This window comes from Sporobolomyces koalae, assembly GCF_050403365.1.
Source record: "Sporobolomyces koalae JCM15063 DNA, S_koalae_JCM15063T_v1_ctg1, whole genome shotgun sequence".
NCBI lineage: Eukaryota > Fungi > Basidiomycota > Microbotryomycetes > Sporidiobolales > Sporidiobolaceae > Sporobolomyces > Sporobolomyces koalae.
In genome coordinates, this window is record NW_027481770.1 from 356939 (window position 1) to 370283 (window position 13345).

The 13345-nt window shown below is 54.5% G+C and overlaps 7 protein-coding genes across 7 annotated transcripts; 6 read left to right on the forward strand and 1 right to left on the reverse strand.

Annotated features, from left to right (window-relative positions):
- Positions 1-145: 145 nt before the first annotated feature.
- Positions 146-704, forward strand: JCM15063_003290 (bL32 family ribosomal protein; the record flags this gene model as incomplete). Its single annotated transcript, XM_076675211.1, has 2 exons — positions 146-509; positions 586-704. The coding sequence occupies 2 exons, from the start codon at positions 146-148 to the stop codon at positions 702-704; spliced, it is 483 nt and encodes a 160-aa protein (XP_076537295.1).
- A 281-nt stretch (positions 705-985) lies between these two features.
- JCM15063_003291 (thaumatin family protein) lies at positions 986-2111 on the forward strand (the record flags this gene model as incomplete). The annotated part of the gene is made up of 7 exons (XM_076675212.1): positions 986-1075; positions 1136-1175; positions 1237-1494; positions 1559-1661; positions 1726-1807; positions 1870-1963; positions 2023-2111. The coding sequence occupies 7 exons, from the start codon at positions 986-988 to the stop codon at positions 2109-2111; spliced, it is 756 nt and encodes a 251-aa protein (XP_076537296.1).
- Positions 2112-3769: 1658 nt separating this feature from the next.
- On the forward strand, positions 3770-4836 carry JCM15063_003292 (cleavage and polyadenylation specificity factor subunit 5; the record flags this gene model as incomplete). The annotated part of the gene is made up of 8 exons (XM_076675213.1): positions 3770-3786; positions 3842-3855; positions 3922-3991; positions 4055-4361; positions 4427-4443; positions 4504-4562; positions 4630-4702; positions 4770-4836. The coding sequence occupies 8 exons, from the start codon at positions 3770-3772 to the stop codon at positions 4834-4836; spliced, it is 624 nt and encodes a 207-aa protein (XP_076537297.1).
- A 434-nt stretch (positions 4837-5270) lies between these two features.
- ERG25 (methylsterol monooxygenase) lies at positions 5271-6834 on the forward strand (the record flags this gene model as incomplete). Its single annotated transcript, XM_076675214.1, has 10 exons — positions 5271-5480; positions 5573-5650; positions 5730-5810; positions 5868-5957; positions 6023-6087; positions 6145-6240; positions 6304-6376; positions 6443-6497; positions 6567-6638; positions 6710-6834. 10 exons carry the CDS (start codon positions 5271-5273, stop codon positions 6832-6834), a joined length of 945 nt encoding a protein of 314 aa, XP_076537298.1.
- Positions 6835-7333: 499 nt separating this feature from the next.
- On the forward strand, positions 7334-8757 carry JCM15063_003294 (CENP-S family protein; the record flags this gene model as incomplete). The annotated part of the gene is made up of 8 exons (XM_076675215.1): positions 7334-7387; positions 7477-7512; positions 7578-7593; positions 7664-7735; positions 7822-7855; positions 7928-7967; positions 8073-8099; positions 8212-8757. The coding sequence occupies 8 exons, from the start codon at positions 7334-7336 to the stop codon at positions 8755-8757; spliced, it is 825 nt and encodes a 274-aa protein (XP_076537299.1).
- A 468-nt stretch (positions 8758-9225) lies between these two features.
- JCM15063_003295 (14-3-3 family protein) lies at positions 9226-10404 on the reverse strand (the record flags this gene model as incomplete). The annotated part of the gene is made up of 5 exons (XM_076675216.1): positions 9226-9322; positions 9399-9730; positions 9803-10090; positions 10164-10185; positions 10349-10404. The coding sequence occupies 5 exons, from the start codon at positions 10402-10404 to the stop codon at positions 9226-9228; spliced, it is 795 nt and encodes a 264-aa protein (XP_076537300.1).
- A 734-nt stretch (positions 10405-11138) lies between these two features.
- Positions 11139-13297, forward strand: JCM15063_003296 (FAD-binding oxidoreductase; the record flags this gene model as incomplete). Its single annotated transcript, XM_076675217.1, has 7 exons — positions 11139-11715; positions 11777-12055; positions 12116-12204; positions 12270-12509; positions 12586-12853; positions 12918-13001; positions 13077-13297. 7 exons carry the CDS (start codon positions 11139-11141, stop codon positions 13295-13297), a joined length of 1758 nt encoding a protein of 585 aa, XP_076537301.1.
- Positions 13298-13345: the final 48 nt, after the last annotated feature.

The window sequence follows — 13345 nt, forward strand, 5'->3', positions numbered from 1 at the left end:
CTACTTGAGAGTGTGCCAATCTCATCTAGCTTGCTCGAGAGCTTAAAGAAGCACGAGCGAGAGTGAACGCGAGTCGCGACTTGCGAATTCAAGAAACCGGCGTCCGAGACCACCACCATCTCGCCCTAACACTTCGATTGCAGGCATGGCGTCGGTAGCAATCAACACCCTTCGGACAACGCACCAACCGATCCGGCGACTCGCGGCATCGCTCGTCCCGTCCTCATCGCTTTTCGCATCTTCATCGCGAGTCGGCAGCTCGTCGCCTGCATCGTCCACCGCCTCGCCTGAAGCGTCTACCTCCTCCGTCGCTTTCTCTCTGCCGTTAAAGGCCCCGGAACCGGCCCCGGCCACCGTCTTTGCCTCTCTCGCTTCCCTCATCCCCGACTCTCTCGCGGCCGGCCTTCGCGACCTCCTACCGCCATGGGTTCTGGCTGTGCCGAAGCGAAGGACGACACACTCTGCCAAGCGAATGAGGAGTGCGAACAAGCACTTGAAGGAGAAACAGAGTCAGTCTCATCCAACCTGTTCTCGCTCGACTGCCTTGCGTCTACCTACTCCGAGCTGACCTCTCGCTCTCAACAGACCTGGTCGCATGCCCGTCTTGCGGAGCACCGAAACTATCGCACCATCTCTGCCATTCGTGCCATGTTGCATTCAGGAGGGAGTACCACCGGGAGGCGAAGGAGCAGCCGAAACCTTGAAGGGAAGGATATATAGATGAGACTGCAGGTTGTCCTGGGGGCCAATCAGGAGTGTGACATTATACCATTACTTTCGGAGGCTGCGAGCGTGTGAGAGAGAGAAAAAGAGAAAGAGAGACAGCGAGGCCCAGTGCACGGAACGCTTTCTTGCGCTCAGGACGTTCGCTCAGGTCCTGCCGCACCTCGTTGGGGACTTCCTTCTGCGACGGTTCCTCGGCTCGCTCGCTCGCCGCATGGTCAAACTTTCTTCTCTCTTTCCTCCACTTCGCTTGTCGTGCGCGATGTTGATGCTTTCTCTCGCTATCCTGCTCGCGCCTGTCGTATCAGCGAAGTCGTTGATCGTCACGAACAATTGTCCTTACACTGTCTGGGTCAGTTGTTGCTCGCCTACTGTGCTCGGACCCACTCTTGACCCTGTGACTTTCGCACAGCCCGTCATCTCGAACACTTTCGCAAACGGTGGCTACACAGGTCATTACATTTGCCCTTCATTCGATCTCGGTCTTCCAAGGCTCATAGCTCTTCGCGGCAGGCTCACGTGGATGGAGGGCTGATCCCGGCAACTGGCACACCGAAGAGATTCCGCAAACCTGGAACGGGCGCATCTGGGCGAGACGGGGTTGCAACTTCAACGACAAGGGCGAAGGCAACTGTCTGGCGGGAGGATGTCCCAAAGATGGTATCGAATGTGGAGACGAAATGATGGGCAACAGCAACCTCGTCGAGATGAATCTCAACATCGACAATATGGGCGGCAACATTGACTATTACGATGTTTCGGCTGTACCAGGTAAATTGGGATCCTCGAAAGATGTTTGCGCACGAACGCTCAAGGCAATTTTGCATGAGCTCAGGCTTCGTTGTGCCAATCACTCTTGTTCCGGGGGATGCCAATTGCAAGACCGTCGCGTGCACGAAAGATCTCAACCCAACCTGCCCTGATGACCGTCTGAAGATGTGGGTAACGTATAGCGCACCTTGTAGCGAAATAACGTCTCACGATACCGTCGATTTGCCTTAGTATCGACGGTGGCAAGACGATCGGTTGCCTGTCGGCCTGCATGGCCAACGTCAATGCGGGAGACAACTCTCCAAACTGCTGCGTAGGGCTACTGCTTTCGCTTCTCCGGATGACAATTAGAGCTGATTTAATCCTGGTGGACAGAGCGGATCCTACCTGAGTCATGAAGCCTGCAAGCCTGAGATGGTTGAATTTTACGATTTCTTCAAGCAGGGTTGTCCGAACGCTTACGCCTACCGTAAGCTTGACAATTGCGTCGTCTCTACCAGAGCTGATGAATCGTACGAATCGCGACAGCCCGTGACGAGGACCCGACGAACGTCCGTCCGCCCGTTGTGTTCACCTGTCCGAGTCAAGTACCCTGGTATCGTATCACTTTTTGCTAGTCCTTACTGTGTATTAAAGATGTCCTCCTTGCCCATTCGGTTTGCGTAGGCTCCGTTGCTTTTTGCAACCTTACAATTTGTACCCTGATAGTGCTAGTCAGAAGTGTGTTTTCCTCTCTGTGTTCAATTGACAGTCATGGACTCAGACACCACTAGGCGGGGTCACCACATTTTGTTGCCGTTGCTGCCCTCGAGCCTCAGCGTGGTAGGAAAGGCGCTCGAGCCTGTTCTCGTGGTGTTTCTCGCGACACAGTGCCCTGTGGCTCAAAGATGATTTGCGAATTGAGAAAAGGCTGCCGTTCGACGAGAAGCTGACACAAGGTTGCATTCGATTCTGATTCTGAGACTGCAAGTATTTGGTCATCTGCAAATCGCTAGGCGTATGTCTTGCTGATATAAGAGATCATCAGCCCTGCACCTCCAAGCACGAGCACAATGCCAACGATGCCCATCAAGCGCGTCTTGGGATCCGCTTGGGCCTGTACGAATATCTCGAGAGGACGATGTTAGCAATCGAAAACGTGAGAACGCCCCAGCTCCCGACAAAAGTTGACCGGACGCTCACGTAGAATTCCTTGATGCGATGGTGGAGCCGATGTTTCTTGCGACGATGATGCGGGTTGTGTGTCGGTTTCTCGCGCCCGAGCCGGTGATGTTTTCGCCTGTGCCTGCGCGTCCAGTGACCGAGCGCATGACTTCGGTGCTACCACACTCTCCGCAAGATTGATCAGCCGAAATTTGGGTCAAAGCGGAGACGTAGACACCTAACCCAAAAACGCAGCCTACAGCAGGTTCGTCTTCGCTTCTTTCATCAGGAGGAGGATGATAGTGGTGATGGTGATGATGATGGTGCGCTAATTCGCCTCGTTCCCGGCGAGAGCGTTCTCTTCGCGGTTCCGCAGAATTATGGCGACTGTGGTCGCTGGATCTGCCGCTCGCGTCCTCGTCAGAGCTATGATCACTGCTGCCTTCGCCGGTATCGGGTCCAGGGCGCGAGTCTTTGCTGCTGTCCGTATCCCTAGCGCGGCTCCTGCCCTTTTCCATGTCTGACAGCTCGTCTTCAGAGGGCCTCCTTTCAGGTCGCGAATCCCTACTTCGTTCGCGCCTTGTCTGTCGATCCAGTGATCGTCCTCGATGTTCTCTTCCGGACGAATGGTCCGAGTCTTCCTGATTCCGGGACCTTCTTCGCCTCGGATCCCGGTGGTCGCTGTCGGAACTCGAGAGGCGCCTGTGTCGTGCAGGAACGCGGCTATCATCCGAATCCTCGGTGTTGTCCGAGTCTGAACTCGCACCGCGAGAGGCCGGCCGTTTCGACTTTGTCCTGTGCCGCTCGTCGTCCTGAGATGAAGTTTCCGGAGACATGCTGTCATGTCGTTCTCGACGCCTTCGACTCATATCGACAGCTGCAGAATGTGCAAGTAACAGTGGACCGCAGCCGAGGGGACAGAGCAGATTCAATGTCCGGGCAAGTACCGCGGATGCCAAGAGGCCGCGAGCATGACGAGACGCGCCAAGCGCACGCCAGAGCAGCCAGAGCGAGTCCTTGTAGCCTTCAGAAGCAGCACTCATCAGATCATTAGCTGAAAGATAGTGAAAGAGTAAGAACAAACCCGCGATCACCGGCCGGATCTCGTTCGGATCTACACCACGCTGCCGCGATGAACACGCTCACGATGTGAGTCCAGAGCATAACAGATTGATACTTGAGCTGAACTCGAACGTGTCTACAGCTACCCGTTGAGCAGTGCGTGTCCCGATATCCGCTGCTGATCTCCCCACTTGCTCACCGCGTCCGCTTCTCGCCCTGCAGACTACTCGTTCGCGACGAAGGAGGCACAGGTCGAGGAGGATCCTTCCGTAAATGCCCGCCTTCAGCGCTTGTACGTATTGCTGTGATAGCCGCGAGTGCCTTTGCCCGGCTAACCTCTCGAGCGCGCTGTCAGGGAGGACGATTATGACAAGTACGGAATGCGTCGTACGGTCGAAGGTCTCCTGATCGTGCACGAGCATGGTCACCCGCACGTCCTGCTGCTCCAAGTGGCCAACTCGTTCTTCAAGCTGCCAGGAGACTACCTCAAACCGGGAGAAGGCGACATTGATGGCTTGAAGCAACGCATGCAGAAACGCCTCGGACCGGAAGGAGCCGAGGACAGCATGCTCAAGAGCGAATGGGGCAACAGCAATGACAACGGATGGGAGATTGCGGACTCGATTGGCCAGTTCTATCGACCAAACTTTGAGAGTTTCATGGTCAGTCCCGCCCTTCTACGCTGGGTATGCTCGTGTGCTTACCGAACCCTGCTATCTCCATATAGTACCCTTATATCCCTGCGTGAGTCCGTTGAATCAGCTATCGACACGGGCTAGCGATTGACCGCTGTTTTTCTCCCAGGCATATCTCGAAACCGAAAGAAGTCAAGACCTGGTACCTTATGCAACTGCCGCAAACGAGTTAGAAGCATAGTCTATTCTCGCTGATGTCGGAGCTTGCAACTGATTCACGAATCGACGTATACAGAAATCCTCACGGTACCCAAGAATATGAAGCTTGTCGCCTTGCCGCTCTTTGAGCTGTACGACAACGCCGTCAGGTAGGCTACGCTAGCCACATCTGAGTCTCGTAGATCAGCAAGCTCACTTCGCTTGGCCTCAATTCAGATACGGACCTCAGCTCGCGTCAATCCCGGGCATGCTCTCGCGGATCAATTTCATCTTTGAAAACTAGCATGTGACCGCCTCTCAGCCGAAAAGCGACTGCCTGATGTCCGCAGTCGACTATACCCCCAGCTTTGTGTATCCCTCGGCGTACATCGTGTGCAAGACCGCACCCATCCTTGTTGGCGACCGTGCGCTGTCGGCCCACTGAATCGATACCTGCCTTCTCATCTGTGTTGTTTCGGACGGGACTCTCTACTAGCATCTGCAACTCGGGTCCCATCAGCTCAGGGTGTGTCGTACGATGTGACCGAGCGACCGAGCGAGAAAGTGAGAAGGAGCCCGAAGCATAAAGAAGCCAATCAAAATGTAGCGAGATCATTCCCGACGAGATTCGAGATTGACATGCGTGATTTCGGCACACGCGACGCCCGCGAGATCTTCGGATCCTCCACTTCTCTCGCTCATCTTCTTTCCTCCACTTCTCATCTCACTCGCCCGGTCATGGAGTCGCCCATCATCTCCCAGCTGTACAACAATGCGACTGTGCTCGTGACCAACTTTGTCGAGCAGGCCAAGGCCTACAACCCCGACATGTACGCTTCGGTCGATCTCTCGCAACTCAACTGGCTCGAACAGCAGTGGGCCGCGTGGTACTCGTACTGGGGTAACCCCATCATTGCGACCGGCATCATGTCGTTCGTCATGCACGAGGTCAGTGACTTGTTTGGTTTCGGTGGCGGAACCCCCCAAAAAACGCGTCGAACGATCGGGCGACTGAAAACGTGTTCGGTCTCTCCTCTCAGCTCGTGTACTTTGGACGGTGTCTCCCATGGATGGCTATCGACCGTTTCGGTTGGTTCAGGCAGTACAAGATCCAGGACGTACGTTGCGATAGTTGCCTTTGTTGTCATCGCGTAACAAGGACCGCGCCTGACGTTCACCGCTCGCTCCCGCCTATAGAACAAGATTCCCTCGGCAAAGCAGCAATGGGAATGCACGAAATACGTCCTCAAGACTCACTTTTCGGTTGAACTGCCCCAAGTGAGCGAGATTCTCGCGTTAGACCGAATTCCCGATACTGATCCTCGAGTACGTCAGATCTACCTGTTCCACCCGATGGCAACTTCGGTCGGCATGAAGACTTGGGAGGTTCCCTTCCCTTCGTTCTTCCGCGAGATGGTTCCCCAGGTAAATAGATCTCCTTTACGACGCTACATAATCTCGATGCTAATTCATGTTGGTTCTGCTTGCAGATCGCTCTCTTCTTTGTCCTCGAGGACGCGTGGCACTACTTCTCGCACCGTCTTCTTCACCACCGGTAAGTCATAATCGACCTTGCCGAATATATTTGATTCTCAACCTTCGTCGCCCACAGTTCGATCTACAAGCACATCCACAAGCTTCACCACGAGTTCTCGGCTCCTTTCGGTCTCGCTGCCGAGTACGCTCACCCGATCGAGATTCTGGTCCTGTAAGTTTGCGCATATTTCGGTCTTGCTAGATCCCGTCAAGGCTGACAATATTTTGTCTGCAGCGGTCTCGGCACTGTTGGATCTCCTCTTCTGTGGTGCTGGCTCTCGGGCGGAAACATGCACTTGATCACCATGGTCAGTCCTTCGCGCTATCTCAAGCTGTTCGCTCGTCCCTGACCGACATCTTTGCTCTGCTTGCAGTACGCGTGGATCTGCCTGCGTCTCTTCCAAGCCGTCGATGCGCACTCTGGCTATGGTGAGCTGTCTGTCCTGTATGGTGTCTATGCATGACGCAGAAACTGATGTTTTCGCCCATTCTGTAAAGACTTCCCTTGGTCGCTCAACAAGTGGTTCCCTCTGTGGGCTGGTGCCGATCATCACGATTACCACCACTCTTGTAAGCATGCATCATCGTTATCCTAATGTCGAGACGTGTTATGTTGACCACAGTGAGTTGATTCATGACAGCCTTCGGAGACTGCTACTCGACCTCGTTCCGACACCTCGACTACTTCTTCGGCACGGACCGCAAATACCATGCCGCGCGAGAGAAGCAGCGCGCTGCCAAGCAAGAGAAGCTCAAGGCTCAATAAGCAATTTCGCCACGCCCTAGAGTAGACACTTTCTCTCGCTTCCGTCCTCGGACTTCACCCGAAGCGACGGTTCCGCTCGACTGTGAAGATATAGATATACCTTATGCCCGAACCCTACCATCGTTCCCCCTAATCGTTCGTTCTCCCTCCAACCTTTTGTGATCATTCCCGCCGACTTTTCGCCGCACCGAATTTCGCAATAGGGTATTTGTGTGTAACATGTACTCGAATCTAGCATCTCGATTCTCTCATAAACTCGCGAGATCTTGGCGTGGTCGGACTGAATTCCGTGCGCGCGCATCTGTTTAGAATACCGATCTTGTCGGTCGGCTCGAAACATCAAGTCTGCTTGCTTTGTCGGCTTCACTTCCTGCAGACGTTGCGGTAGGAACACGTAACTTGCAGGATTGAGAGTCGTCATCATCGATCATTAATCGGACAAGTATAACACCGCCCCCTTCGCTCTCTTCCTTCTCTCACTCGTCTTCATCGAGCTACGATGCCACCTCGCAAAGCCGCAGCTACAGCACAGGATGAAGAACTCTCGCGACAGGTAAAAGAATCCAGCCCTCTCTCTGCCAACATGCAGTCTTTCGACTGAACGCGTTCTCTCGTTCGTCGCTGTCTATCCCCCTACATTAGAGCTTGAAAGCTGCAATCTGGTACACCGTCACCAAGGTGAGCCTTGCATGTACCAGGCTCGTAGGACATAAAGACTGATCGTCGCTTGATCACATCACCAGATCTCTCAAGAAGAGGGTTAGTGCCACTCTGGATTTGACAAGATGGATCCAAGGGAAGTGTGTTTGAACATGTCTCGATCATATAGAGCTCAACCTCGCGTTCGCCGCATCGGAACATTTCGTCGCAAGTTTGGCAGAAGTCGTACTCCAACAAGCTCGTACGTTTCAGTCCTCTCTTGTCCTCTCCCCTACCGACTTTCCTGCTCACCCTATGACGAACGATTTCAATGTTGTACATTGACAGTCTCAATCGGGAAAGATCTCGAAAGTTTCGCCAAGTACATGACTGCCTCACACAATCAGGGCAACGCCTTGATCGCTGACAAGCGATCCTTGAACCTCCCTTATAGACACGCAGGAAGAACTACAGTCAACGTTGATGATGTCAAAGTGAGAACGACTGCTCAATGAGTGTTTGCCCCGATCCAAACCCCCTCCCCGTGGTTGCTGATTGCTTGTATACATCCTTAACTCGATTATCAATCGTTGCTCCAGCTTCTCGCACGACACAACGAACCTCTCGTCAGTCTCCCTTCTCAAACCCCCCTCTTGAATCACTTACGTACCATGTCTGATCGCTCACATTTCTCTCACTCTATTTCCGGAAAATGCGCGTGTGGGCGGGAATGTACAGTACGATCAATTGTGTACTTCGGCAACGACTCATGGACTCGCCTTGTCGGATCTGAAAGCCGATTCGAAACCGAAACTCGTCAAACTCGCACGCGCAACTTCTCTAGGCGGCGGCAGTGGCGCTTCAAGTCGAGACACTTTGAAATCGACGAAATCCAAGTCGAAGAGTAAAGACAAAGATGAGAAGAAGGACAAGAAACTCAAGAAGGATCGAGAAGGGAAAGAAACGACGAAGAAGGGGAAAGGCAAGGCGAAAGCGGTTGTGGACGATGACAGCAGTGACGACGAAGCGCCAAAGGACGACGACGACCAGACTAGCAAGGAGCAAGACACGGAGGATGAGCTCATGAATGACGAACCGATCCGGAAGAACGACAAGGGCAAGTCCAAGGAGAAGAAAAAGAAGAAGCACAAGGACGAAACCGGCGACCAGATCCAGAACGGTGGCTTCGTGACGGCAAAAGATGCGATCAAACAAAGCAGCACGAAGAAACGCAAGCGGAACGTGGTCAGTAGTAGCAGCGAGGATGGGAACGACAGTGGTTGATCATCCCCGAGGCATACCGACCTCCTCGCGCTTGTATCCCGAGTCGATGTCTCCTACGTAGCTCTCACGGTCATCATGTGCAACGATCTAATCTGGGTTCATGGTAACGCAGCGATAGAGAAGCAGGAAGAGGCCAAGCGCAGCGTTGAGTGATCGAAGGTGTTCGATGTCGAGAGAGGAAGCGAATGATAACTCGCAGGTCAAGAGACACGCTCGGCTCCTACGGACGCAGAACGAGGACCTCGATGCGGCAAACGCGCTCTTCAGCAAAGTTGGGGAGATGACAAGAGAGGAAAGAAACATCGAAAAGAAGGAAGCGCAGAAAGAAGAAATCCTATCACATCACGGCAGACACGCAAGCGAGAGCGAGTGGGGGAAAAAGGAGATGAGAGACTACTGATTACTGAGATTCGGATCACGGGAAGAAAGAACAAGTGCCAAGGAAGAGAGATCAAGACAACAAGTTGATTAAGCGGAAGGTTCAGCCGCGGCGGGAACTTCAGGCTTGGCCTCCTCGCCAGCAGGCTTCGTCTCGTCCTCGGTCGAGAGATCGGAAGTCCACAGACTGTTCCGGCACAGGCAAAAAGAAACGTGGTCAGAATTGCGCACGGAGCCGCAGAGAGCAATTTGGGAAATCGTACGTGAGGTTGTCGCGAAGGAGTTGCATGATCAAGGTCGAATCCTTGTACGACTCTTCCGAGAGAGTGTCGAGCTCGGCGATCGCGTCGTCGAACGCCATCTTGGCAAGGTGGCACGCCTTCTCGGGCGAGTTGAGAATCTCGTAGTAGAAGACGGAGAAGTTGAGCGCGAGGCCGAGACGGATCGGGTGGGTCGGTGCGAGTTCGGAAGAGGCGATCTCGGACGCGGTCTTGTACGACTCGTGCGCGGCGTCGGACGCCTTCTCGCGTTGTTCACCGGCAGCGAACTCGGCGAGGTATCGGTGGTAGTCTCCCTTCATCTTGTGGTAGAAGACCTGAAAGGTGCATGTACAGACTTTTGGTTCAGCAAGGCCCTCGTACAGAGACGATAGGATTTTGCTACATACCTTGGACTCGCCAGCTTGGGCGGCGGGAATGAGGTGGTCGTCGAGGACCTTGAGGATGTCGTTGCAGACGTCTCCGAGTTCCGACTCGACCTTCTCGCGGTACTGCTTGATCTTGGAAACCTGGCTCGAGTTGCCCTTGGACTCTTCCTTCTGCTCGATCGACGAGATGATGCGCCACGACGCGCGGCGAGCGCCGATCACGTTCTTGTACGACACCGAAAGGAGGTTTCGCTCCTCGACAGTGAGTTCTGTGCCAAGCTTGGCCACTTCCTTCATCTCGTTGACCATCTATTAATTTGAACGAGCGGCGAGTCAGTCGAGTGCGGACATTCCGGTTCGGACATGTCCGAGTGCGGCTCACCTCGTCATATCGCTCTGCCTGCCTGAAAGTCACGGGAGAGACAGTCAGTCAGCATCGATACGAGAAACGGAGGCCGAAACAGCGCAGAGGGGTTGAAGAACGGCTGCGCATGCGCGGGGGAGAGACGAGACGACGGGAGCGCGCAATCACGCAGCACGGCGGCGCGCAAAAGGACCGAGACTCACTCGCTCAATCGAGCCATGTAGACGTGGGCTTCCCGGGACGAGGTATCGGCAGACATGATTGGAGGCTAGGGAATGGAGGGGCTGGAGTGGAGAGGCGAATGAGGCGAGGTGAGGGCGAATGGAACACTGTCCGAATCGAGACAAACGAAGGTCTGGAAGGGCGAGGGAGAGATGCGCGTCGGACTAGTGAGCGCGTGAAGATCAGGAGTACATGCAGACGCAGGCGACCAGCGCGGAGAGCGACGATAGACACGGGGAGTGTGAGCGAATCGAGGTTGGTTCGTGTCGAGGGGAGGAGAGTAAGGCAGTGGGCAGCAGGTCAGTCTCAGCTCTATAAACACACAGGTACAGGTGTGATTCTCGCGTACGCACGTGTGAGGCCTGTCTAGGGTTGCGAGAGGTGGGAGCAGCGGGACGTCCGTCTCGCTACAGGTGGCGGTCTCGACGTCTCGTCGCGCACCACGCCTCGATCGGTCATCTCGTGATCTCCCGCGCTCGCTCCTCTTCATACTGCCATAGTATGTGCACTTGTCTCCAGCCCTGCTTTGGCACAGCGAATCTTTACAACACATAAAATCTGAGACTGTCTCGTTGACTCGGTCAACTCCTTTGGAAGGGCGCAGATCCAATCGGGAGCTGAAGGGAGCCCTACGTACGATAAGAGCTGACCTGTGTAATGAATCTCGTTACAACTTGGAAACAAGTCGGAGATGCGCGCAGACGCACGCAATGGATTTATAGGACAAAATGTTCCGGCCGACGCTCTGTCTACGACTTTGCGTACGCGACCATGGCCTCACAGACACCTGCGATGCAAGTTGCCGCCCGCACGCTGCGTCGAGCTTCCTCGACGCACGCCGCCAAGCGCGTCGTGCCTGCGTTATCTCGCGTATCAGTGCGACCATCTTTCCCCTCTTTGCCGGCTCGCCCGACTCCCCGAGCGGCCTTTGCTCTCTTCTCGACCACCTCGCTCCGTGCAGCCGAGCCGATCCCGCCTCGCCGATCCGAGTACAAGAAGCTCGACGCCGCCGACGTCGCCTACTTCCGCTCGATCCTGTCCTCGCCGACGTCCGTCGTGACTACGATCGAGTCGCCTGATGGAGAATGGACCCCAGCGTCGCACGATGACCTCGTCGGGTACAACACGGACTGGATGGACAAGTACAAGGGCAACTCGCCCATCTTGTTGAAGCCCAAGACGACTCAAGAAGTGAGCCAGATCATGGCGTATTGCTACGACAAACGTATCGCCGTCGTGCCCCAGGGAGGCAACACGGGTCTCGTTGGAGGTGGAGTGCCCGTGTACGACGAGCTCATCCTGAGCACTGAAGGCATGAACGGCATTCGAGAGTTTGACGAAGTTTCGGGTCAGTCCTTCGCCAATAAGACTGCTGTGAAACCCTGTCACCTGACCCACAGTCACGACAGGCATTCTCACTGCCGACGGAGGCGCGATCCTCGAGTCCCTGTCCAACTTCCTCCACCCGAAAGGCTACATGATGCCGCTCGACTTGGGAGCCAAGGGTTCGTGCCACATTGCGGGCAACATCTCGACCAACGCTGGAGGGCTTCGGTTGCTACGCTACGGCTCCCTACATGGAACTGTGCTCGGAATCGAGGCCGTCCTGCCTGACGAGAAAGGAACAGTTTTGAGCATCAACATGCCAGGCGATGGCAAAGCTGGCGCGCTCCGCAAGGACAACACTGGTGCGCATATTTTTCAGCTGCACATCGATGCTTCTTGAACTCATGACTTCAACTGTACAGGCTACGACCTGAAACAACTCTTCATCGGAGCCGAGGGTACTCTCGGAGTCGTCACCGGTGTCTCCATCATGACTCCTCGTCTCCCTTCTGTGCGTAGACCATGTGCAGGTCTTTTCTCTTTGCGCCATGTCTTCTCTAATGGTATTGCATACAGGCCATCAACGTCGCAGTTCTCTCCGTTCCCGACTTCAAATCGGTTCAGACCGTGTTCACCGAGACTCGTCAGCATCTCGGTGAGATTCTGTCGGCATTCGAGTTCTTCGACCAGGAAGGTCTCGACATGGTTCTGGAGCACACTGGTGCCAAGACTCCATTCGAGAGCGAACCTGAGGGAGGCAGAGCGTTCTACGTCCTGATCGAGACGAGTGGATCGAACAAGGATCACGATGATGAGGTACGTTGTTCTCCCCCCGAAGGCAATCCAACAAGCTCGTCGTCTGACCAAGGTACGATTTTCGATACTGGCTTAGAAACTCGGGGGACTTCTCGAATCTTTGCTCGAGAACGGCACGATCGCAGATGGAGTCCTCGCTCAAGATGAGACTCAGGTACAGTCGCTGTGGTCCTTGCGAGAGTCGTTGCCTGAAGCGGCTGGCAAGCTCGGTCGAGTCTACAAGTACGACCTGAGCATGCCGGTCAAGGACATGTACTCTTTGGTGGAGGAAGCGAGGGAGCGATTCACTTCGATGGGTATCGACGAGATCAAGACGACTGTCGGTTACGGTCACATTGGAGACGGCGAGTTTTCGATTCCCCTTTTCACGCAGAGTTCGTGGTGCTGACTTGTAGCGTAACGATTCAGGCAACCTGCATATCAATATCGTCGCGAAAGACTGGAGTTCCAAAGTGGAAAAGACGATCGAGCCGTGGATCTATGAAGCCACTGGTGCGTTTTATTCTGCACACTCGGATTCTTCGACGTTCAAATCTGACAATCTTTATTTGCCATGGCGGCAAACAGCCAAGCGCAATGGATCGATCTCGGCTGAACACGGCCTCGGACTCATGAAGGCGCCGTACATTGGCTACTCGAAATCGGACGCAGCCGTGGTGGTCATGCAGCAACTGCGGTCAATGTTTGACAAGAGGCGAATCCTGAGTCCGCACAAGTACTTGCCGGACGCAGACATTCCCAAAGACACGGTTGGAGCGCAGCAAGGTTCCGATGGAGCACCTCACTAGGACTATTACTAGCTGAGAATACATTCGATTCCACGTGATCTCAGACCT